Source organism: Miscanthus floridulus, chromosome 16, assembly GCF_019320115.1.
Source record: "Miscanthus floridulus cultivar M001 chromosome 16, ASM1932011v1, whole genome shotgun sequence".
NCBI classification, from domain to species: domain Eukaryota; kingdom Viridiplantae; phylum Streptophyta; class Magnoliopsida; order Poales; family Poaceae; genus Miscanthus; species Miscanthus floridulus.
This window is the reverse complement of record NC_089595.1, coordinates 13434188-13460022: the sequence shown is the minus strand read 5'-3', so window position 1 is coordinate 13460022 and position 25835 is coordinate 13434188. Positions and strand designations below refer to the sequence as shown.

At 45.9% G+C, this 25835-nt stretch overlaps 1 protein-coding gene across 4 annotated transcripts; it reads left to right on the top strand.

Annotated features, from left to right (window-relative positions):
- The first annotated feature begins 6824 nt into the window (after positions 1–6824).
- LOC136509871 (disease resistance protein RGA2-like) lies at positions 6825–13889 on the top strand. Of its 4 annotated transcripts, XR_010772564.1 has the most exons (5): positions 6825–7096; positions 7183–7234; positions 7319–7527; positions 7900–13125; positions 13260–13889. XR_010772564.1 is itself a non-coding variant. In XM_066504452.1 (4 exons), exon 4 carries the CDS (start codon positions 7925–7927, stop codon positions 11588–11590), a length of 3666 nt encoding a protein of 1221 aa, XP_066360549.1. In that variant the 5' UTR covers positions 6825–7096; positions 7183–7234; positions 7383–7527; positions 7900–7924; the 3' UTR covers positions 11591–13889. The 4 variants fall into 4 exon arrangements, 3 of the variants coding, with proteins under 3 accessions (XP_066360549.1, XP_066360548.1, XP_066360546.1); XM_066504452.1 differs by having other exon boundaries at positions 7383–7527; positions 7900–13889; XM_066504451.1 differs by having other exon boundaries at positions 7377–7527; positions 7900–13889.
- The last annotated feature ends 11946 nt before the right edge of the window (positions 13890–25835 follow it).

Here is a 25835-nt window from a genome sequence, read left to right as displayed (position 1 = left end):
AACGCAGGGGCGATCTCAACTTGCCTGCCTTCTCGGGTAGCTTGGTCATATGGGTTGTTGCCCTCATCCTCGCTCGCAATGTCAGCAATGTCTTGCTCCATCCAAGCGGGCCTCAATTGAAGCCTTGTTCGTTGACCAAACCAAACAAGGTAATCATCGAATGCCTTGTCACGATGGACGGCGTGGATGCCCATGTTGTTCTGCTCCATCAACATCCAATCATCAATGTAGCGTTGGTGCTCCAGCTGCCAGTTGGTGATATTCTTATTTTTTTGTCTGCTGAACCTACAAATTTTACACCATAGCGGCAATATGAAGGCCTACTCAATGATTCATTCATGTGAAACGAACAAAATATTGCATGTAACGTACTTGTGGAGCTACCAACCGGTGGAGAAATCGTCGGGCGGAGAAGGCTGCAGCCTACCAAACTGCCATGCTACACGGTGAGGGAGATGGTACTCCACTGCATAGAAACAAATAAGGGGGGTCCTCATCGTCCAGACGTCCTCGTCTGCCATGCACAAGGAGCTCAAGTTGAGATCCGTGACTTGCCTCCACCGATATGGGCGCCATTGAACCTGTACACAACGTCATCATCAACTAGTCGACGCTCAATTTGTGCACATATCCTCAATTAGGCCAAAAGGGTGGGAAACTTACATGCTGTGGCAAAAGGGTGTCTAGCTCATTGGTGAAGCTGATGTACACGTGGCGTGACACGTGGTAAGTTCCGTGGGCTCGCTCGTAGAGGTGTGCCATGGTAGGGGCGACAACTGCATCTCCTTGAGGAAACCAAGGTTGTGGGGGATCAAGCTGATGCGGTCTCCCAACTGGAAGCCTCTCCCACATCCAAATCTGCAAAAAAGAGTGGAAACTTGAATGTTAATCACTTTTGTTAAGAAAAAACATTGAATTGTAGTGGAAACTTGTACAACTTTGCTTTATTACCTACAATAGTGTGATGCACCCTAACATTGTAGCGTGCGCGCCTCTAGGACGGCGGCAAGCCTCGCAAAGCTGACGGTACAAGAAAGCAAGTATAGCCGAGCCCCAACTCCTATTGCCGGCATCCTCCCAGTTCCAAAGGCACGGGATGTACATCCAGGACGCCGTGTCTCCAGTGTCGTCAGGGAAGAGAACTGTACCAAACATGTGCAGGACGTAGGCCCGATAGTAGTATGTCACGGTCTAGGCGTCTACGTTGGGTGGGCACTCCCGAAACTGCTGACGAAGCCACCTCAGGGACACTCTACTACTGCGTCGTTTCTTGCCAGCCTCAACTACCGCTAGGGGATGTCCCAAGAAGTGCTCAACCTGCTGCTGCCATCCTTCAGACTCCGTGTCTCCTGTCACTGGGAATCCTCGGATTTTGACTCCAAGGATCATGGCAACGTCCTCGAGAGTGACCGTCATCTCCCCGCACGGTAGGTGAAAGATGTGTGTCTCCGAACGCCACCGATCTATCAACACCGTCAGCGCCGCTGGGTTGAAAGGTGGCGTGCCTCGACGACAAACACAAGCAACGGTAGCAAGGTTCGCCAGCTTTAGGAGGGGCGTGTACCTCTCATCGTAGACCATGGTCGTAGAGGCCTCATGTGTCATTGGCCTCAGCACATTCAAAACCTGCAAAAAAAAGACAAGCATGAAAAAGTATTAGTTCATGTCACTTTATAAAGAGCATGGAATATAGAGCAAAAGATGAACAATGCACTGTTTCATACGAATTATTGAATATACCTCTCTGTTCTCGATCCTTCGAGCCTGGTGGTGCTCATCGAACCTTGGATCAAGAAGGGGGAACCGATCCATCCTGCAACATAAGGAATGCCAAAGCATTAGTATAAGTTAAAGCATGTATATGTGGTATGAAGTAACATAACAATAAAAAAAATAAAAGTAAACCAATGCACTATTACACAAAGCAATTCAAGTAGCTAGCTTGGTGGATACCTGTTGTCTAAGAAGTTCAGGACATTTTCTCTTATTGTGGCCCGTCTTATGGCAACCAGAGCAACGGCTCTTTTGGGTGTCCTCTACAAAATGTGTCCCAACCTTACTCGTGGTTGATCTACCTTTCGTGGCTCGGTCCATGTCCATCCTAAACTGCTTCTGCCGCTTAGGTCCTCTACTCTTCCAGAGTAAACCAAGATCAGCCACATACTTGGAGCCATCATAAGTAGGCCATTGACTCTCGTTAAGAAATGGCTCGAACTGAGGATTCCAGGTGCTCATTAGGTTCCTCAAAGAGAACTCCACAGCCATACGGGGAGGGACCTCAGCGTCAACACGTCTAAGGCGACAGGCTGTAATCATGTGGGAGCAAGGCCTATGGTATATGGTCGGTTTTCCACATGTACACTTGTTCTCATTGATCACTACTTTATGTTTTTGAGCACCCCAGTCTTCACCACCAATGTTAGTTCCACCACCCTCTAGAATCTCATATCCATGGTTGATCGGATCGAAACATGAACCCTTCTGTCGTTTAGACTTTTTCTTTGAGAAAGCTAGTTCCTGAGATGCTAAAAGTGGCCAAGCTTTGCCTGCTGTCCATAGAGACCTCGCATGCTTCTTCCTCGAAACAAACCAAGCATTCAACTTATAGAAGGTGAATGAGGCAATAGCAATCACAGGCAGACCACAGCAACCTCTTAGAAGGCTATTGAACATCTCTACCATGTTACTAGTCATGAAGCCCCATTTCCAACCTTTGGTGTCATATGCAAGTGACCACTTATCCTTCGATGCCATCAACTCGCTCAAGAATTGTCTGCCATCAACATTTGTGGCTAACTTCAGGGCATCTAGCTTGTCTTTGAATAATTGAACCTCTTGCTGCCTGCAAACCTCCTCAAATAATTTGAAGTTGTCCTTTGTGTGATCACGCCTTATAAGATTCTGAGCAAGGTGTCTGGTGCACCACCAGTGATGTATTTGGCCGTAACCAGGAATCTCTTCTTCTACGGCATTCAGAATGCCAGCATGCCTATCGGATATCACACATACATCACGTCCCAGACCAATTACCACTTGTCTTACTAGCCTGAGAAACCAACACCAACTATCCATGTCCTCCTTCCGAACAATCGCAAAGGCCAATGGCACAAGCTGGTCTTCTGCATCTGTCCCAATACAAATAAGCATTGTGCCTTCAAATTTCCCTGTAAGAAAGGTCCTGTCAATTGAGACGACAGGCCTGCAATGCTTGAATGCTTCGATGCTCTGCCATAACGCCCCAAAGGCCCTTCCAAATACCTGGCTACCATTCCTTGTTTCACCCTCCTTAGGTAAATACTCGAAGTGCATCCCAGGATTTACAACCCTCATTGCGTTCAACATTACAGGGAGGCGCTCATAAGCTTCTTCCCAATTTCCAAATATTATTTCCAGTGCACGCTGCTTTGCCCTCTATGCTTTTTTATACTTGACATAGTAATTGTACCATTGGAAGATGATCTCAACCAACGTGGACACCATAATGGTTGGCATATGCTTCACCACGGGGCATAACTGCCTTACAATGAACCTAGAATTGAGTTGTAGATGGTTCTCTTCTGCCTCAGCAGTGGCATAAACATGTGGTTGCTTCACTGAGGTAATCTTCCATTTGCCTGCCTTCGTCTTCCTAGCACATACTCTCCAACCACACTGTTGTTGTTCACAAGCAACAGTGTACCTCTTCTCCTTGAATGAATTGATGACCCTAAAAGGTCGGTTGTGTACAATGGAGTACTCTTGCAACCATGTTTTCAACTCATCCATGGTAGCAAACAATATGCCCTTCCGTATGATGAGGCAACCGCTAACATCAGGCACTGTTGTATCACTTGGCCCACCATCAGCTACTGCCCTATGACCATGGCTAAGGTACTTGAAATCACCAACTAGTGGATCTCTTCAAGACAAGACCCCTAGACAATATCTCTATTTCCCTAAAATTAAGACGACCAACATGGCGATCGTCATCAGAGTCTTCGGCTATCTCCTCTACGAAGGATTCATCATCTCCAGCTATCTCCATATAAAAACGGTTCGTAGCCCTAACATCACCAAAGTCTTCTTCACCACTAAGATCATCTTCGTCGCTAAGCTCATCCTCAATAGAAAAGTCTCCGCTAGCGTTGTCCAAACCTTATTCTGCATCACCAAATACATAATCATCATCCTCTTCATAACTATCATGATTGCCCTCACCATCGACAATCGCATTCTCCTCCTCATCTCCACCGTAGCCTAGTTGTGTGACAAGTATTTCTTCTTCAGACAAAGGACCATAACCTATGTGAGCGGGGGAAGATGGGCATGCTTCGAAGCTATCATTTCCTAAGCCGGACTCCTTACTTACTACTAAATCCAAAGATCGCACTTCTGAGGCCAATACAACTGCCTTGTAATCATTCCATTCAGACTCGCTTGTAATTTTGAACAACCGCTTGATCCGAGGACCCTTCGATGATCCAACATCTATGACACCTTCAAACTGAACATGCACGTCTCCTTCATTACAGCCTAACTTAACCTTCACTCGCTCCACTAACTGGGTCAAAGATGGTGTTTCAGAAAAAATCAACAACTCCTCACACATGTCCAGAAATTCCAAACTATCATCTCTTGTCCTAACAATATGACCTTCATGGTGCAACCTCACTAATTTATCCATCTACAGCCATCACACAACAAGTAGTGTCACAAATCAATATATCACGCGAGTTTCAATCCAATAAGTAGAAACTAAAATATATCATTTAATCTTTTTCAACCCCAACAACATAATCATTTCTAGTCATAAAAATTTGAAATCTAATGACCAAGAAATAACTAAAATACATACTAACCCTAATGACCAACAAATAACTAACCCTAATGACACCTACAATAAACAAAGAACCATAATGACCAAAATAACTAGAAACCAAAATAACCTAACATGTTCAGCACATAAGACAGTTAAACAACAATGCACTCAATCATCCTAAGCCATACATTTAGCAAATGCAAACACACATATACCAAAACACCATACACCCATGATTCCACATGATTAGAGACAATGCAAGCACATCTAAGCGGATAGATTGGAGGAGGGGAGGGACCATTACCTCGAGAAAGCTTCGGAAGACGAGATCTTGGCACCTAGGATCGCATTTGGGGGTTAGAGTTTCGTGGGGGCCGTGGGGAGATTTGGGAGACTGAGACTGGCGGTCTTCAGAATGGAGGGAGGAAGAAGAAGGGGACTGCGGCGCGGCTTCAAGGGACCAGACCTCGGCGTTGAGTCGGGCCGCGCCGAGCCTGGTGGCTCGGCGTTAAGTGACCCCGCGCCGAGCTATTAGGCCACGAAGGGTTGCTGGGCCGCCTGGGCCGCGCGCCGGGTGGTGCCAATAGCTCGGCGCGGCGTGACTACGCGCCGAGTTTCGGCCCGTGGCGTTGGCTGACACGACGCCGACGTGTCAGACCCCACGCGCCACCGTGTCTCCGTCGACCGGGGTCGTCCGTGACGTGGCAAGACCTCAGCGTCGTGTCAGTCGACGCCGACCCACATACCTCGGCGTCATGTCCTAAGACGCCTAAAAATGGTCTATTTTCAGCAAACGTTTTGCCGTAGGTCTTTTTGTAAAAAATATTTTCAAAAGGGGCCAAAATACAAAAATTTCACGTGTTTTATTGCTCTTGGTCATGCTTGTTATTTATTTAAGTCATCATTTTGGGCTATATTAAGCCTAGTGATTGACTAACAGAATCAAGACACAAAATAGAGTACGGAATATGTTGGTTAAATTAATCAAATTATTTAGGGCCCGTGATGCCGTACTAGTTACAATGGCTAAATGTGATCTATATCTGGAGCATGGCACCTGCGTGGTTGGTGTCGTCTTGAAGATCTTCTATTTACTCGTAGTCTGCCATGATTTTTCTTGGTCAATCTCGGGTATAATATAGTGCAAAAATGATGATTTTAAATAAGTAACGAACATGACTACAAGTAATAAAACAATAAGAATAGGAGCAGATAAACTACCAATAAATTCAAATAGAGGACCAATAGATAGATAATACTTTTAAAAACATTTTGTTACTGGTTTCATATGTTTCTTATTTAAAATGAATTTGATTTAAAAAAAAAAATCCAGTTCTGTTATTTTCAGAAAATACAAAACTACCTTTGTTACAAACTAGATGGCCAAATTTGTGTGGTATTGATAGTTCAATGGTCAAAGCTTTCTGGTTTCAGAGTTGCATGTCCAAAAACAAACTCGGGCAATAGTTGGGTGACAAAAAGTGGACTTTTCCCTTTTTTTCAAAGGCGCACTACAGCTTGACAGTAGCCTAGATATTTAAGCCAGAATAAAAAATTAACCCAACGTACAAATATGCCAAATTTATTATGTAGGCACCCGGACGCTCAAACCTCCCACCGAAGGATATATTATATATAAATTAAAGTATGATTTAAACTCTGGCCCTATTCGTGTAATTTGTCTTTTTCAGTTTATTTTTTTAATTAGAATAGTATTTTTCTCTCACAATAAATTAACTGAAATAGTATTTCGACTAGTTCTATCCCTGACTTCAGAGCATCAGCAGTAGTTGAGTCGATTCTATCCGAAAAAAAGGACAGCCACGTCAGGTTACAAATGAGTCGATTTCTGCGCTTAAATAAACTAGTGGGTCCCATTGTGAATAAACAAAAAACTATGGCTGGCCGGTGTCCGCAGCTATCGCTCATCTCACAAGCAAAGTGCGGTCCAGCCTCCTTTTTTTATCCGTGTGAGTCGACTTCCTTAATTAATCCCGTTTCTAGGAAAGGAGGATGGATTTTCTGGATGCACCGTAGTAGATGCTCTTGCCACGCGTTTTCTGAGGCGAAAAGCAATCATGCTCAGTGGCCGCCGGGGACCGGCGTCCACCACCCCAACTCACAAAGCAAAGCATCGTCCGGTCCCCAGTCGCAAATCAAGTGCGGTGTGGACATTGACTCTCCTCTCTCCCTCCGTTCGTCTCCATAGGCGTGAGAAGTGAGCAGTGACGACCATCGACCGCCGCGCACAACCCGGCTAGGGGAGGCCTCTCGTCGCCGACGACGACGCGACCTGAGGTAATAAGGATGATCTCGGCCGGAATCCTGTTTCTCCTTCTCGTTGGGTTCGACCACCTGCTCATTTTCTTCATCACCTGCCTCAGATCTGCAGGCCTCTGCATCCTGAAGCTGGACCCCCGCCGCAGTTGAGTTTAGGTACTTAATCTGCTTTGGTTTAAGCCCAACACAACACGCACAATCTAATTCCTCACATCTCCTCCCGCTTTCTCCCCTGGTCAGATCTCCTCACGTTTTTGCTGTCAATCTTCGATGACCAACTCACACTTTTTGGTGTCAGTCCCAGTGAGCGTCAAGCATACTGATCAAAGGCCTCCTTCACCTCTTTCACAAGAAGAAGAAGAAGAACAAAAAGCCCTCCCTCATCTGGCTGCATCAAAGTGTCATCCTGTCGTTGCTCTACTGCTGCTACTGTGTGTGTCCTTCACCTGGTATGCAAATTAATTTCCCATTTTATTTTCACGCCGATCGGTCTAGTGCATCCAAACGACTTTCTGTGTTACCCATATAAGATATTTGACTCCCAGAAAAGCGGATACAGTTCGAAACATATACGAAGTATAATCTGCAAACCACTAATGTTGTCACACGTCCGATCTGGGGGTGACACATGTTAATTGGTAACTCTCAGATATTTTGTCGGCCGTTCATTTATTCCAGAGTTGAGAATTATTATTGGAACATTTCTGCCGCCACATTTCCTAAAAAATTATTTTCCTAAAAAAACATTACTGCTGCCACCTAACTAGTTTTGGATTTGCGAAACTCAATTGTGACCGCTTGCTTCTCAATTTTATCCGCAGGGATTTAGGCAAGAGTTTCTTTGACATGACGAGTGGGATGGAGGCTGCTTTAGCATCTGGAGTGCTGAAGGTTGCAGGTGACAAGCTAGTTTCACTGTTAGCCACTGAGTTTGCTGCCATAACCGGTGTAAAAAGGGATCTCTCCGAGCTCCAGGATATACACGCAGAGATTACAAGCTGGCTGTCGGCAGCACGTGACAGAGTAATAAAGAGTGAGCCACAGACCTGGGTGGTAAAATTGAAAGATGTGGCTTATGACATTGACGATGTACTACAAGAAGTCCAGCTAGAAGCTGAGAAACAGAAGATGGAAAGAGATGATGACAAGAGTGGTATAGCTGGCTGCTTCTGTGCAAAACCAAAGACATTTGCATTCCGATACAAGATGGCTCATAAGATCAAGGCAATCAAGGTGAGATTTGCTGCAATCGTTAAGCAAAGAAGTGATGTCAATACTTTATTTCCAAGGGATGAACGTGTTGGTACTGGGTACAGGACAGTTGGAGAGATGTCCTGGTTGAGCAAGGTTCCAGAGTCCAAAATACCCCTTAGGGATCAAGAAAAGGATGAAATCATATCTAAGCTTGTAGAATGTAATGCTGGAGAGGACAGCATGATAGTTTCTATCGTCGGATTAGGGGGGTCAGGCAAAACTACTTTGGCCAAACACATTTGCCATGACGTCAACATAAAGGAGCACTTCGGAGATGAAATATTCTGGGTCCATGTGTCTGAAGAGTTTGATGTTCAGAAGCTCATCGGCAAGCTATTTCAAACAATTGTTGGAGATAATTCAGATCGTCATCCCCCGCAGTACATGGTCCAAAAAATCTCCGAGAAGTTGAGCAATAAGAAGTTTCTTCTTATCCTTGATGATGCTTGGCATGAGGACAGACATGACTGGGAACAGTTCATGGTGCAGCTAAAATGTGGCACACCTGAAACAAGGATTATGTTAACCACTCGTGATCGAAAGGTTGCAGAAGCTGTGGAATCAGGATATATATTTGAGTTGGCATTCTTATCAGAGTCTGAGAGTTGGAACTTATTCCTGAAGGGTTCTGGGTGGGCAGAGCAAGATTTGAGCTCCGATGATGTACAAGTCGGAAAAGAGATTATCAAGGGATGTGGTGGGGTGCCGCTAGCAATTCAAACTCTTGGAGCAGTCCTTCGTGACAAGAAGCAAAAAGGTACGTGGAGGGCCATAAGAGATAATAATTTATGGAATGTTCAGAGTATAAATGACAGAGTGTTTGCATCCTTGAAGTTGAGCTATATTCACTTGGCAGATGAACTGAAGCAGTGCTTTACGTTTTGCTCCATATTCCCGAAGGGTTATGAAATCCAGAAAGATCGTTTGATTGCCCAATGGATAGCTCATGGATTCATCAATGCAATGAATGGAGAGCAACCCGAAGATATCGGAAGAGACTACTTAGATTCTCTTGTAAAAGTCAGGTTTCTTCAGAAACCTTATGAGAGCTGGGATACTGATATATACAACATGCATGATTTGATCCATGATCTCACTCGACAGATACTAAAGGATGAACTGGTGACTTGTGTACCAATTCATACAACAGAAAAATTTACTCATAATAGATATTTATCTTTGACTTCATTCCCTGAGAATGTTGACAAGGGATTATTTGACAAGGTCCGTGCTCTATATATCTCTGAAAGTAAGCCATCTTTTGATACCACAGTGAAGAATAGTTGTTGTATGCGCAGTGTTGTTTTGGACTATGCAATTGATACTCCGTTTTCACTATTCATATTAAAGTTTGAGTATCTTGGGTATCTTGAAATCCACAATGTTAGTTGTACAACAGTTCCAGAAGCTATCTCAAGGTGTTGGAACTTGCAGTCACTCCATTTTGTTGACTGCAAAGGTTTTGTGACATTACCTGAGTCTGTTGGAAAGCTTCGGAAGCTAAGGACTCTAGAGTTGCGTTGGGTTACTGATCTTGAGAGTTTGCCTCAGTCCATTGGTGACTTTTATGTTCTTCAGTCCTTGCAACTATATGCCTGCAGCAAGCTCCGAGAGATACCATGCTCTTTAGGTAGAATTGGAAACCTATGTGTACTTGATATAGAGCATTGTTCATCTCTGCAACAACTACCGTCAGACATCATTGGGGAGTTCAAAAGCTTGCGAACTCTGAACCTTTCTAAAACCAAAGTTACCATGCTACCTCAATGGGTTACATCGATTGATACTCTAGAATGTATTGACCTCGAGGGATGCAAGGAGCTACGGGAGTTGCCTAAGGGCATAGCAAACTTTAAAAGGCTTGAAGTTTTGAACATAAGGGGTTGTAGTAAACTGTGCTGCTTACCATCAGGGTTGGGACAGCTGACCCGTTTAAGAAAGCTGGGATTGTTTGTTGTTGGGTGTGGTGCAGATGATGCGAGGATCTCAGAGCTAGAAAACCTTGATATGATAGGTGGTCGCTTGGAAATTACCAACCTTAAGTATTTGAAGAATCCAAGTGATGCAGAGAAGGCTTGCTTGAAGCGGAAGAGTAACATACAACGCTTGAAGCTGAACTGGTCTTCAAGTGATATCTGGTCTTCAAGTGATATCGAAGAAAAGTTTCTGAACTGGTCTTTAAGTGATACCAAAGAAGAGTTGGTATCAGATATGGAACATGATTGGGGTGTGCTGAACGCTCTTGAACCACCATCGCAAATTGAGGGCTTGGATATCTATGGTTACAGAGGCCCCTGCTTGCCAGGATGGATGATGAAGCAAAATGATTCTTCATATAGTGAAGATGGCATAATGCTGAAGCAAACCATTGCATCCCATTTTCTTTGTTTAACTTGGTTAACGCTACAAAGATTTCCAAACTTGAGGCATATGAAAGGATTTGTTGAGTTGCCTTCACTGAAGAACCTTGTGCTGGAGGAATTGCCTAATTTAGAGGAGCTGTGGACTACATCAAGTGGTTTTGAAACTGGGGAGAAAGAATTGGCAGCACAATATCTTTTCCCTGTCCTGTCCAGGCTAGAAATACGTGGCTGCCCGAAATTAAATGTGAGCCCCTACTTTCCACCATCGTTGGACCATATGTCTTTATACAGAATCAATGCGCAGCTGCTATCCACAGGAAGGTTCTCCCATCAGCTGCCCAGCATGCATCGCCTCAAGAGTCTAGTGCTATTTGTAGTTACAGGATCATCATCTGGCTGGGAACTGCTGCAGCACCTCACTAAGCTGAAAGAGTTGTCTATTTACGGTTGCAATGACCTGACACAGTTACCAGAGAGCATGCGGAACCTCACCTCTCTCGAGCGTCTCGGCATCGGCGGATGCCCCGCCGTCGGCACGTTGCCTGACTGGCTTGGAGAACTGCATTCTCTGCGACGCCTTGAACTGCGTACGGGCGATTTGAAGCAGTTCCCAGAGGCGATTCAGCACCTCACCTCGCTTGAACATCTCCGCATTTCATCAGGTCCTGCACTGACGGTGCTGCCGGAGTGGATTGGACAACTCTCTGCGCTTCGTTCGCTTTGTATCGAGCATTCCCCTGCCCTTCAATACTTGCCCCAATCCATACAACGCCTAACTGCTCTCGAGGAATTGCGCATTTTTGGTTGCCCTGGTTTGGCGGGACGTTACAAGCGAGGGGCAGGGCCCGACTGCCACCTTGTCAGTCACATTCCTAGGGTGTACTGTACGGAGTAATTTGATTTGGAGGGATGAGGAGCACCTTGTAAAGATGTTTGTTTCCTGTGCACGCACTGTAGTTACACACCGCCACCTCCGCTCCCTTGCCTCATTTCCCTGTTCATCCACAGTGAACCTCTTGTGGCCGTCCGTTCAGAGATGCCGGCAACGGATGCCCGCCATGCTAACGCCCCTCCCACTACCAGCGCCGCCCCCGTCATCCACAACCTGACTCCCAGTTTCAGTTTAGAAAACCACATCGCCCCGGGATTATCATACATTTGTAAAATATCCAGTTTCTTATGTCTTGACCACTGACCATGTGTTTGTTTTAAGCCCATTAGATTATTTCGTGCGATATACACGCGGTTAATATTCAGTACTTCCTGCCAATGCAATGGGATCACCTTAAACATTGCTATAATGTGGTTCGAAGCCAAATTTTATGCCTTGAGGATAACTAGGCTCAGATTTATGGACACGTTTACCATTTCCTGACTGTGCAACATTCCTTTTATTTTTTTGATGTGCACAGACAGGCACCAAAGTATTAGGCACAGAAATCCTTTTAAGCACTCAATGATATTATGGACTGCCAGAAAAGCAGTTTTGATGGTCCAAGCCAAAGGCAGTTTCCATGGTTGTAGCCAGGGTTAGTTACCACTTACCGGTTAATGCAACAGACTTGCACAGGGGTTTACAAAGTTATTATTCCTGCCAAAAGAAGCCAAAAAGGTGGTGTGTTAATTACTCTTAACATCAGTTGTTTCCAAGGATGAGCAAAACGATTGTTTTATGCTACCAAACTAGATGTTTCGTCCATAAGTTCCATTTTACATGATGCGCATCGATTGCCTTTGTTATTAATTGTCACGTCATTATCTACTTACATGAAGGATTTTCCCCATGGTCATGGCCATCCGGAGAATTGTTCATTGAGTGAGCTTCTATGATTTCGTATCAGTTGCTCCCATCATTATCTAATTTGAGTTACCATGGCCTATAGTTCTTCTTACCTCATAGATTTATGTGAACCTTCCCCTGTATGTGCCACCATATTATAATAAAAATGATATACAAGTCTATGTCTATGGGCTTCAGTGATTTTGACCATTCTGAATTTGGGGTTGTTCTTACTGCATGTACCAATCCTCCACCTCAAGTTTGTCCTTTCATTGTCCCAAACAAAAAAGGTCCTTTGAGTCAATTCCAATTACGCTACTTCAATTCTCACTTTGCAGTTAATTTTTTCCATACATTTTATTTCTTGATCCAGGGAAGGAGGAACTTGAGACTTCACATATAATTGGTTCCTCATGAACTGTGACTCATTGCAATTTCTATGACAGATAACTGATATACTCGGATCTCCATATTTCTGCCAACCTTTTGGTTCTTAGGTTCAATTGTTTCAGAAATTCTGTGTGCCATATTTCAGGTTTCCTGACAAAGACTATATAAGAATGTCAAGCTGTTAACAGCAAAGGAACGGAAAGAACAGAGGAATCGGAATTTGGGGCAGAAGCAGAGCAGGAGGCTGGGGAACAGATGAGGTGTGCTTGTAATATATATTTGTTGTCTTTGATATCGTAGTTGTTTTCTGAAGAGGCACATGTGGTTTGGTTTGCATGTATATTTTTGTTTTGACAAAGGATTTAAATTACTTCTTTTTTGAAAAACCGGGCAGGAGCGCTGCCAAATCATTTAAGACAGTAGAAAGTCCACGTCTTACGTGGTGCTGTTACATAGAAGGAAGAAAAACACAGTACACATGAGAAACAGGAGAGAGGTGATTCATTAGTCAATCCAAGGGCGTCCACAGGCCTGTCGACGCAGCGCCGTTTCTTCTCTTGTTGGAGCAAACACCTGAGCTGGAGTTCTTGCTGATCCTTCAAAAATTCTCCAATTCCTCTCTTTCCACACCTTCCATGCACTGTACAAGATGAAAGCAGCTGTTGTTCTCTGCTGCTTGCTGCTTTGGTGCTCAATTGATGATAGCCACCAAGTCTCAACAGAGTCTAGATCAGGTTGAGGGATGCGGACGGCGTCTCCAGCCCAAGCCTCAAGGCTCAGCCATACTTCTGCAGCAAAAGGACATTTCACGATGAGGCTGGCGCCTGAGTTTCCAGGACGATCTGAAGAGATGCTTCGGGTTTGTGAGGAATGCTTCTGTTGCACTTTCATAGATGGGAAGGAGATTGCTGACGTGGCTTCACAAAATTGCAGAAAAATATGTTAGTAGGGATCTCATATTTAGGTGCCCACACAATCGTTTACTTAAGAAAAACTTATTTTTTGACACATGACTTTGGCGATTGTCCGATCCCCCTTTTTTAAAGCGGATTTTTAGGTCTTCATAACTTTTAAAATTATTTGTTTCCACCCTGGATGGTTTTGGACAGCAACGGTTAACATGGCGTCAGAGGATAAATTGGTTTTATCTTTTCTAGTTAAAAAAAATTGGTAAAAGTTTTTAAACCACAGAATATGTCACTAACCTAAGCATTTTAAAATTCTAAAAAAGATTATAGAGATAGATGAGTATATAAAAATCTAAATAAAATATTTAGATCTTTGCTTCAAAAACTTAATTTAGCTCTAGAAAAATAGAAAAATATAAAAAAAAACCTAGAAAATTTCTAAAACACTACCATTGATATGTAAACATGTTTAGAAAACCATGATCCAGACGCATGATTTGGTTTGGTCGGTCTTTTTTTTGGACGGGTTTGTTCAGGTGGCCCATGAACAGGTCTACTTGGTCCCTGGCCACGGCCCGTAGTAGATTATTGCCGGGGGCCAACAACGGCCCATCCTGACCACACATATGTAGAAACTTCCTCCCAACTCCCAAACGCTAGCCGACTAACACCTCCCGCCTCCCTGCTACGTAACAATCCCGGCTGCAGTTGCAAACCGCAAAGGTAACGAAAAATGTTGCTCAGGACATTCACACAAAGCAAAACAGCCCGTCAGAAACGAAGACTGAAGATGGTGGTTTATGAACTGGACATGGCCCGTCAGAAACAAATGTTGCTGCAGGTCCATTCATACTACAACTTTGGACCACTCTCTCCTTTATGATCTCCCAGTACAAATCTGACCATGTACGTTGGTGTTAGCTGCTTACTGTGTCCAGTTGGTCTGTCATTTATGGATGTTTTTTCTATTTTAGTTGTCCTTGTTGTTATAACACAATAATCCTTGGATGCAACAATTACTGTCGGTTGGTTGCCTATCTCTTGCTGTCAAGATGGAGGACTCATTATCGATTTTGAAATATAATGTAACAGTTGCGGCTCATTCATGAATGTGTTGCACTAAAATTTGCCTTTGTATGTGTACGAAACATGTGTTTTCTACGTGCATGGCCTACACTCTACTAACCCACGCGCGCAGGGGCGCGTGCTCTGTACTAGCTATATATAATATAATGTGCTACATCGGACTCCGTACCCACATTCTCACAGATATTTCTTTAATCTTATTAAATCATTCGTACAAACTAGTTTTTTTTTTGTTTACTAATGAGCATCATCTCTTAGTTTTATTTCTTCGACGGTTCGCTGGTTGGTTTCTGGGCTGATTTGAGCTGGCTGGTGCTGGTTTATTGTGAGAGAAAAACACTGTTGACTGGCTGGTTTGGGCTGGCTGAAATCAACAAGCGAACAGGCCGCTTATCTTTTTACATTCATATCCTGTAACTTAAATTGAACCCGCTAAATATATATGTATTGAACTCACTAAACTTGCAATTAGTTTGTTATTTAGTTACTAAAATTATGGGCAACATAGCCTCCTACGTCCTCCTATTCAAATTCGTTAAACCAGAGAAGTGATCTTCTGACATCACCCCACTTAAGTTGTTAATGGCAATGTACAACTCAGTCAATTGTTTTAATGTTCCAATCTCCACAGGCACAGAACCGCTCAAGTAGTTGTCGGAGATGTCAAGCTTGCTTAAGTTAGTGAGGTTGAGCAATGATTTCAATGTCATGCCAGTGATGTTGGTCTCCATCAAATATAGATCCTGCAATTTATTCCAGGAACAATTTGGCAGCCTCTCTAATATATTTGTTATATCCCCACCAATACTATTTGTACATGAGGTCTATCGTCTGTAAACTACATAGGCTTTTCAGTGTCGTGGATCCCATGTGAAGAGTCTCTAACATAGTGAAGTTGATAACTGTCAGCAACACTGAAGGCCCAACACCTGATGCTGAACCGGAGAGCGACTCGGCGTCAAGGAAACCGGGCACACCAGAACCAAGGCGAAGCGTCCGAGCCCGGCGCGCGAACCTGCTGATCAGTGGACCCGAGTGGGCGTGAACCATAGGCTAGACATAGCTGCGCCTATGCGGTTCACGCCACGACAACGCCTTGTATTAAGGGAGAATGAGAGAAGGGGAAGGACAACAACAATTATCAGAACAAAACTGATGTTTGTTGGCTGCGTGGGAAGATAAGTTCATCTCTTCGTGAACTATGCCGTTTTAACCATCTTGATCTTAGCGGAAATATGCTCGGAGGCGATATGAAGCCTATACCACAATTTGTGCCTATATCGAAATTTATGGGCTCTATTAAGAGTTTGACGTATCTCAACCTCTCAAACATGAATTTCATCGGTCGCGTACCTCCTCAGCTAGGCAGCCTCACCAGACTGGTATACCTCGACATTCACACCGATTACTTTCATTTCTTTGCATATTCACCCGATGTCTCATGGTTAGCAAGCCTTCATTCACTAGAGCATTATTTGACATGGGATACATGAACCTGAGTGCGACGTCTAATTGGATTTATTTGATCAACACCCTCCCAACTTTGAGAGTAATGTACCTCAGCTTTCTGCGAACTTAGTAGCTCCATCCCATCACTTCAACACCATAACCTTATGGTTCTTGAGAGACTTGACCCCTCCATTAATCATATTAACATTCCCACTACACCCAATTGGTACTGCTAACTAGCCTCAATAGTACGTCTAAGCATAGTTGCTTGTAAATTGTCAGGCCCCTTTTCAGATGAGCTAGGAAACTTGACCATGTTAGAGACCCTTGAAATGGATGCCAATAACATCAATGGGATGATACCATCAACACTAAAAAAACACGTGCAGCTTACGGATGATAGACCTCATTGGTATCAACATCTGTGGGGATATATAATAGATCTAATAAAGAGGCTACCAAATTGTTCATGGAATAGTTTGCAGGAGCTACTGTTGGAGGAGACAAACATCACCGGAACAACAGTAAAATCGCTACTCAACCTCACTGCCTTAAGCATACTTGCCATCGCACTACTGGAAACCGGCAATTTGCCGAGTGCCTGCGGCACTCGGCAAAGCCCAAAATACACTCGGTAAAGGCTTTGCCGAGTGCCGCACTCGGCAAAGAGTAGTCGGCAAAGAACCCGTCGGCAAAGGTTTCTTTGCCGAGTGCCACATATCGGGCACTCGGTAAAGCCTTTGCCGAGTGTCACGTCAGCACTCGGCAAAAAAAACCGACGTCAACTCTGACGGCCTCTTTGCCGAGTGCCACCTCAGCGGCACTCGGCAAAGAATTTTTTCTTTTTAAAAAAAAATTCTTTGTCGAGTGCCATACTCTTGCACTCGGCAAAGAATTTTTTTCTTTTTTTTTTAAAAAAAAATCTTTGCCGAGTGCCCTGGCTCTGGCACTCAGCAAAGCTGGGAAATTGGGTCTCTGGTTCCCAGCTTTGCCGAGTGCCATGGTCACGGCACTCGGCAAAGCCCTCTTTGCCGAGTGTGGCACTCGGCAAAGAGGGGAAAAATGCTATTTTCTTGTTTTTTTGCTTTCCATCAGCGCAAACAAAGAAATCATATATATATCAACACACAGCATAGGATATATCACATACACATCCATAACCCATCACATACACATCCACCATCCATAATACATCACATACAAATCCATTGTCCATAATCCATCATACATTCGCATCATCCATGACAATATCCATTATAATATATATATATGTCTCTAGTAGTAGGCCAACATAAGGCTAAGTCTAACACAAGTCCATGCAACATGAAAAGAAACAAATAAACGGTACCTACTGCCAGCCTCTGCCACCTTGAGGATGGCCAGTTGTCCACCCGGCCTGTGGAGAAGGGCCACCTTGAGGAGTCGGGTTTGAACCCGCCGACTGTTGCTGCACAAAGGAGAAGCGAATTCATGAGTATCTACAAGAGGGCCGCACAAGCTAAAGGAATAAACAACCATATATACTCACCGAAGTCCCTATAGGAGGAGGAGGAGCCACAACTAGAGCAAGCAGCGACTGGGGCACGACCACACCTGGCAAGGTCTGAAGGCTTGCCATGAAGCTGAACATGTCCTGCAGCCTCTGCGTCTCGGCCGCCCTCTGGGCTTGTACAGCCTCCATCTGCAGCCGATGGGCCTCCGCCTGGGCCGCCTGTTGGGCCTCCAACCTCCACAAGTTGGCCTACAACATTCCACCCACAATGTTTAAACAATGCAAAGGCAAGGTAGATGTGTAAAAGCAATGAACGACGAATAAAACAGTACTAACATGGAGTTCCGCCATCTGCTGCTGTGAGCTCTGCTGCCAAGAGCGTATGGGGAGGGAGGAGCTTGTGCTCCTTGATCAAATCTCGGCGAGGTTGGGAACAGAGGCGGAGTCGACTGTGCTGTCCGCCATCCAGTACCGGCCGTGCTGCTTCCCTCCTCCCAGCCTCATCAGGAGGTCTGTGTCCAGGGGATGGGTGGCCGGATCGAAGTCCTTCCCATGGCGCTCGCGGGCCACCGAGGTGTACTCGCTAAGCTTGCCGTGGACGCTCACGCTAGTGTACACCTCGGGCCCGTCCGCCGGGTTGTAGGTGACTTCCGGGGCCGTCGCCTTGCCCTTGTGTGCCAGGGCGTACGCCATGAACTCGTTGCATTCCTGGCCTTGGTGCGCCTAGGACTATGAGGAAAACACAAAGATGATTACAAGTAATGAGAATTGAGCATTAGAATAAATAAATAAAGATGAAAACACAAAGAAGATTACCCATGTCCGGGCGTACGCGCTGAGGCTCCGGTTGCCTTGGTGGTGTGGCGCCCCACCCATCTGCAGGCGGCAGTCCCGACGGATGTTGTGCTTCTCCGCCCACTCCTCTAAGAGCCATCTGTCCACAATGGCCTCCCAGCAGAGGCGGTGCCTGGCGCACCAATCAGGACATTGCTGCATGCCATCAAGTTATTGATATGTCAGAAGATGAAATGAAGCCTACCTATTCTTCATAGAAGGAGTCAATATTAATGTTTCGTACTTACCAAGAGGTACTGCTCCTTGGTGAGCGTCCTGGTCCTAGCATCGGCCTTCCTCACCACCTGACCAAGGACGTCGGCGCTGTAGTTGATGATGCACTAGAGCCGCGTCTCGTGGTACAGGTCCGAGAGTTGGGACCTACAGACCTTGTCCTGCACTCGCGCCGCCCGGTCCTCAAACCCTTCGTCGCACCTGAAGAAGTCCTGCATACAGACATCATGTATCATTTCATTATTTCAAGAACGACCAATGAATACGTAGTATTGACCAATTTAGTGCGATGAAGACTCACCCAGAGCTCGGCCTTGATCCGCGCCGCAACGGTGCCGAACTCGCTGTCCTCGGCAGCGTAGAAGTTTTCCCATGTCCAGGGCGGCGAAGTCACCGAGGCGTAGGTGACCATGCCAGGGTAGTGCTGCTGAATTAGAAGGCCCAGGGTGCCATTGATGTGCCGGCCCGTTCCGGATACAACTTCCCAGTTGCTGCAAGAGTCATTAAGAAGAATTGTTAGTCTCCAGTTCAATTTTCAACATGTCATATGAAAATAGTAGTGAAATAATACTTACTTGTCACCGCTGGGTCGAATCACCGAGCGCCGGTGAAGTGGGATCGGTCGCGCCGGGAGCTGCGAGGGCCCGCGCAAGTAGACTCCCGACGAGGTAGAGCTAGAGGCAGTGCTAGTGGAACCCCCTGGTGTCGCTATCGCCGCCTCCCCATGGTCCAACGAGTCAGAGGAAGTGCCACCCCCTCCTATGTGTAGGCCCACCGCCTGGTCATCCTCGTCCACCGACGGGGTGGCAGCCGGCTGCACCCTCGTCCTCGGATGGCCACGGGGGTGGCCGCTCCTCGTCCTCCTCATCGGCGGCTCCGGCAAGGGGTCCTCCTCAGCGTGGGGTGGTGAGCGCTCCCTCATGTAGAGGGTGTTGACCGACGGGCCTGCCTTCCGCCCGGTATTTTGTCGAGTGCCTGCAATTTCAAAGAGTAAACCAATTAGCACAGTTAAATTACAAGTACTTATAAAGAGATGCAAAATGAACGAAACATAATTGCAATAATAATAATAATAATAATATAGTATTACATGAATTAGAAATATTCTTCACGATTGGCAGCAGCTGGATCATAGGTGTCGTCATCACTATAAATATTGTCGAGTAAATCGGGCTCATCTCCATCGTTGTCATCATTGTCATCGCCTAACTGTAATCGCTCAAGCATTTGTAAGTCCTTAGCATTTTGCACCTCTTCTCCGTCGTCCTCATCTCCATCGTCCTAATCAATGTCATTGTCTACTTCGATGCCCATCAGCGAAAACATGTCTATGTCAAACCTCCCTTCTAGCCCCTCTGGTTGATAGAACTCCCGTGTGTTTGGGTCAAAGTTGTAATCCTTATCGTTTGGGACAGGCAGTTTACCGTGCGGTGATACCAACTGCACAAGGTATCAACCGATAAGATTGGGGTCTTTTTGGCACGCCCATGGGAGATAATAAACTTGCGTGGCCTGTTGAGCCACAATATAGACATCCTCTCCTTGATAGATAGAATCCTGTCGAATTTTGACTTGTCCAATCTCAGGGGCTGTTCTCGTGACATTAGGATCGAACCAATGGCATTTGAATACGACTTGATTAGGAGCTTTGCGACACTCAAAATTGAGCTCGTATATTTCTTCTACTATGCCGTAGTAGTCGCGCTCATCGGTGCCGGGCGTATGAACTCCGGTATTCATGGTTTTCCGATTGGGCCGACTCCGCTCGTAGTTTCTTGTGTGAAAGCGATAGCCATTCACATCATAAACGGTGAATGACTTGACCTTATAGGCGAAGCCTTTGGCGAGCCCTTTCAACTCAGCATCCATTTTCGCATCCTTGCGGGCCTACAAGGTCAGACCGGATAGATCGTTACATTACTCGCTCGTAGGAGCAAAGTGGGATGTCAAAGATTGAACGAGGTAAATTGGACGGTACCTTTGTATCGAACTAGGATATGAAATCAGGCACACCATCTTTGAGAAGACTATCCTCTTCTTGAGGGGAAGGAGCCCTATTCCCTCTCTAGTATTTTTTTTAGAAATTCCCTGAAAAAACAAGAGATAAGGGGGTTCGATAGATGGAGGATAGTGACAAGGGCGTATGTAACAAGCTCATTGAGAACTTACTGCACATAAGGCTTCACTTCGTCAAGGTTCAATAACACATACAACATGATAGTGCGCCACTCATCATGCCGCAAGGTCTTGGTGCTCGATGCGCTTGCCTTTCCGAGTTGCCCTTTGAAAAGGCTAAGGTTCGATGAACTCTCGTCCGCGTTGTAATGAGGGGGACGATTGTGCACGCTAGGAAGGCCATCCTTGTAGTATGCTGTTGTGAAGTTTGACACCTCCTCCAGAATGAATGCCTCTGCCACAGAAGCCTCAATTTTGGCTTTATTTCTACACTTTTTCCAAAGAATCTTTAGACATCTCTCAATTGTATAGCACCAACGGGTCTACACGGGCCCTCCCATTCGTGCCTCGTACGGTAGGTGCAAAATCAGATGCTGCATCGCCAGGAAGAAGCCGGATGGGAAGATCTTCTCCAACTTGCAGAGCAACACAGGTGCCACTTTCTCCAAGTCATCAATCATGACCCGAGATAACTCCTTGGCACAAAGCTAGCGAAAGAAATAGCTCAACTCTGCTAGCACGCGCCACACATGCTCAGGGACGTATCCTCGGGTCATCGCAGGAAGGAGCCGCTCAATCCATATGTGGTAGTCATGACTCTTCATCCCTAAGACTCGCATAGTGGACAAGTTCACTCCCCTACTCAAATTTGCCGCATGCCCATCAGGGAACATTAACGTCTAGATCCATTGTAGTACTTCCTTCCTTTGGTCCTTTTTCAAGACGAAATTGACCGGAGTCCTTCTCCATTTCTTGTCGGGCACGGGAGGCTTCATCACTTGCTTTGGCCTATCGCACATCGTTGCCAGGTCCAGTCTAGCCTTAACGTTGTCCTTTGACTTATTAGGAATGTCCATGAGTGTTGCAAAAAGCGCCTCGGCGATATTCTTTTCTGTGTGCATTACATCAATGTTGTGTGGAACAAGAAGGTCATTGAAATAGGGGAGCCTAGTCAAGCCCGATTTATGAGTCCACTGGTGTTCCTCACCATATCCAATAAAACCACCTTTCTCTTTATCATCTTTGAGAGCCTCTATCTCAGCATGGACCTCGGCACCGGTCATCATCTGAGGTGCAGGGTCGGTGACTTGAACCCCTTTCCTGAAGTTCTTGACGTCTCGTCTGAATGGATGGTCAAGAGGGAGGAATTGACGATGTTGGTCAAACGAAGAAAACTTGCCACCCCTCTTCAGCCAAGTGAACCTCACAGCTGTCTTGCATATTGGGCATGGGAACTTCCCATGAACACACCATGCATAGAATATGCCATACGCCAGGAAGTCATGCAGGGAGTAGTGGTACCACACATGCATTGTGAAGTTCTTCTTTGTAGCTCGGTTGTATGTCAGTACCCCTTTTCCCAAGCAAGGATCAATTCATCAATGAGAGGCTCCATGAACAAACCCATCTTGTTCCCCGGGTGTCTAGGAATTATCAGTGACAAAAAATATGTTCTTGGGTTGAAACATGACGCCGAGGGGGGGGGGGGGGGGGGGAGATTGAGGGGGATCACGAACACGGGCCAACAAGTGTACGGGGCCGCCAGTAATCCATAGGGGTTGAACCCATCTGTTGCCAGTGCTACACGTACATTCTGAGCCTCCTCAGCTTTACCATGATGTATGCCATCGAAATGGGTCCATGCATCGCCATCCGATGGGTGTACCATCTTGTCAGCATTGTATCTTTTGCCATGTTTGTGCCATGTCATCTGTTTCGTGGACTCCTCTGTCATGTACAGCCATTGGATCCTCGGTATGACAGGAAGGTACCGTAGGACCTTCGCGGGGATACCAAGCTGTTCCTTCTTGCCATCACTAGTGTCGACCTCTAGATACCTAGAGGATTTGCACTTTGGACAGTGCGTTGCTTTCTCGTGATCTTTCCTAAATAGGACACAACCATTCGGACAAGCATGGATGTGCTCATACGGCATCTTAAGGGCATGAAGAAGTTTGTGTGACTCATACAAGTTCTTTGGCAGAATGTGACCCTCCAGAAGCAGGGATCCAACAACTGCCAACATACCATCGAAGTTGTCTCGACTCATGCTACACTGTGACTTGAACGCCATTAGGCGTCCAATGGCATCCAATTGCGAAACCATTGTCTTTTCGTGAAGGGGCTTCTGTGCCGAAGACAACATATCATAGTACGCCTTTGCGGATTCCTCTGGCTCGTCCTCTAATCCTTCACCGAATCGTGCCTCCTGAAAGTCATCCATCCAGTCTGCTACCCCCGCATCTCCATCAAAAGCCTCGAGGCGTGGTCTCACCACCTCCTCTCTAATACGATCGGCTTCACCATGGTGGATCCAGCAGGTATAGTTTGGCGTGAATCCATACTTGCAAAGATCTTCCCCCACGTTCTTCATATTCTTTCTTACACGGTTGTCACATTTGCTGCAAGGACACGGCATCCGACTCGACCCTCTAGCAGCCTCGCCAAATGAATGCTCCAAGAAAGCATTAGTCTTAGTCATCCATTCTGGGGTCATACTTGCATGGCCCGTGTACATCCAATCACGGTTCTCCATCCTCTAGCATATACATATGTAAGCGAGTAATATAACTAGCAATTGCATCTGCACGGTGTTCCTACCATCTAATAGGTGAGGATAGGTCCTAATCCCACCCGCGGATGCGTAGATGAGGTCAGTTTCAATGCTCTGCTCCTATCCGAGACAGAATTTTGGTAGCACCTCCCCGCTGTTCTCCCGATACACGTCCTGCAAGGGAGAGTGTGTATCCGGAGAACAACTGGGAGGTGATGCCGAAAGTCTGTCTCGGACCGGAGCGAACCATGGAAACTAACCTCATCTATGCATCCGCAGACTGTCCAAAATACGTGGACAATCCGAAAGAGATACGGTCGTAGATATGCAAAGATCTGCATACCTCCGACCGTATCTCTTTCGAACAGGAGACGCCTAACTGGGCTACGTGACCATATAAAACATGCATGCAAAGGAGGAGGGGGTTATACCTAGGGTGGCGGTGGAGTCAGGCTAGCGGGGCAGTGGCGTGTCGGTGCAGTGGTGAGGCGATGCGGTGTAGGCAGACCAGCAGCGCCGACGAAGACGATCGGGGTCGCCGAGTCCCTCCCACAGGTCCTTCTCCTACATAAAAAGGCAATAGGTTAGAATCCATTGAAAATTTCGACAGCACCTCCCCTACACGGGGAGGTTTCCAAAACCTGCAAGAAACGTAGGCTCGATGGCCAACAACCACATATATACCAAACATAGGCACGAAGGCCAACAAACATATATATACCAAGACGAGCCATGTACTTTAGTTCTCTTTCCATGCAGATGAAAGTATCGAAGTAGTACAACAACAAGTAGTACTACCACTATAACTACTACCAACACTAACACTACTACTATCACTACTTACTACTAACAATACTACTAACACTACTAACTACTAACTACTACTACTTACTAACTGCTACTAACACTACTAAGTACTACTACTAACTACTACAGGTGTAGGGCATACATTCGCGACGAGAATGGCAGCGACGAGGGTCGGCGATGACGGCGGGGACGACCGCAGCGGAATTCGTTCGCATTTTATACAATTAAAAAAACCACTCCCACGCAAGTTGGCGGCGTTGCCCCGTGAGCACGTTGATCGAAATTTCGAGACAGTTCCTGGATTTAGCCTAAATTTACACTAAGAAACAAGGATAACATTTTTTGAACGAATGTAATCCATTATTCGATGCACCTGCAGTTCAAACTTATATTTTCTGGAAAAATTCAACAAAACAAAATAAACTATAGAAATATGCTAAAAGGCAATGAAAATGTCCCAAATTTAAACATGTTGTTTGTGGTAGTGTACTAAAGCTTCAAAAAAAATTGGTGGCAAAAAACCAAAAAAAATATTTTGCCGAGTGCCCAGTTTTGGCACTCGGCAAAATAAATTCTTTGCCGAGTGCCAAACAGGGGGCACTCGGCAAAGAGGACGCCGCTGGATGCCGTTAAGCCCTACCAATCTTTGCCGAGTGTCTGCCTTTGCCAAGTGCCAGGCACTCGGCAAAGACAGCCTTTGCCGAGTGCAGGCCTTTGCGGCCTCTTTGCCGAGTGTCATATTTTGCCGAGTGCGGCGCTCGGCAAAGCAGGTCTTTACCGAATGCCCGAAATTTAGCACTCGGTAAAGATTTTTGTACTCGGCAAATCACGTGTTTCCCGTAGCGTCGGCTACAACGACTTAAGTGGTTCTGTGCCTGTTGAAATTGGAACATTAAAAAATCTGACCAAGTTGACCCTAATAGCTTGAGCGGTGTGATGTCAGAAGATCACTTCTCTGGTTTGACAAATTTGAAGGAAATATACCTTTCTCAGACTTATCTTGAAGTCATCATGGATTCGCATTGGGAACCTCCGTTCAACTTACACAAGGCACATTTTTCATCTGTTCATTTGGGTCCCCAGGTTCCTAATTGGCTTCCATGGCAATCGAGCATTTTAGAACTTACATTTCAGACACGGGTCTTCCCCAACACCACTCTCTCGGCCTGCACCCGCACCCTCTCTGATCATGTCCCACTCCTCGCTGCCATCTCCACCAAGCTTCCCAGGTCACCTTGCTTTCGTTTTGAGAAGTACTGGACCTCTTAGCCCGGCTTCGTCGCCCTTGTCTCTTCCGCCTGGACTGGCACTGCCTTCGGCGCGGTAATCCAATGCCTGTGCGGGCACATCAAAGCCTGTCACCGCGAGTGCAAGCAGTGGGCGAAGCGCCACAAATCCCCTAGGCAGCGAGAGCACGACCTCCGGGCTCTT

What these genes read in the sequence shown, in the direction of transcription:
- LOC136509871 (XM_066504449.1), top strand. Translation starts at nt 7,349, where the DNA reads ATGACCAACTCACACTTTTTGGTGTCAGTCCCAGTGAGCGTCAAGCAT. An exon ending in CTGTGTGTGTCCTTCACCTG is followed by an intron (nt 7,528 to 7,899) that starts GTATGCAAATTA and finishes TTTTATCCGCAG; the next exon opens with GGATTTAGGCAAGAGTTTCT.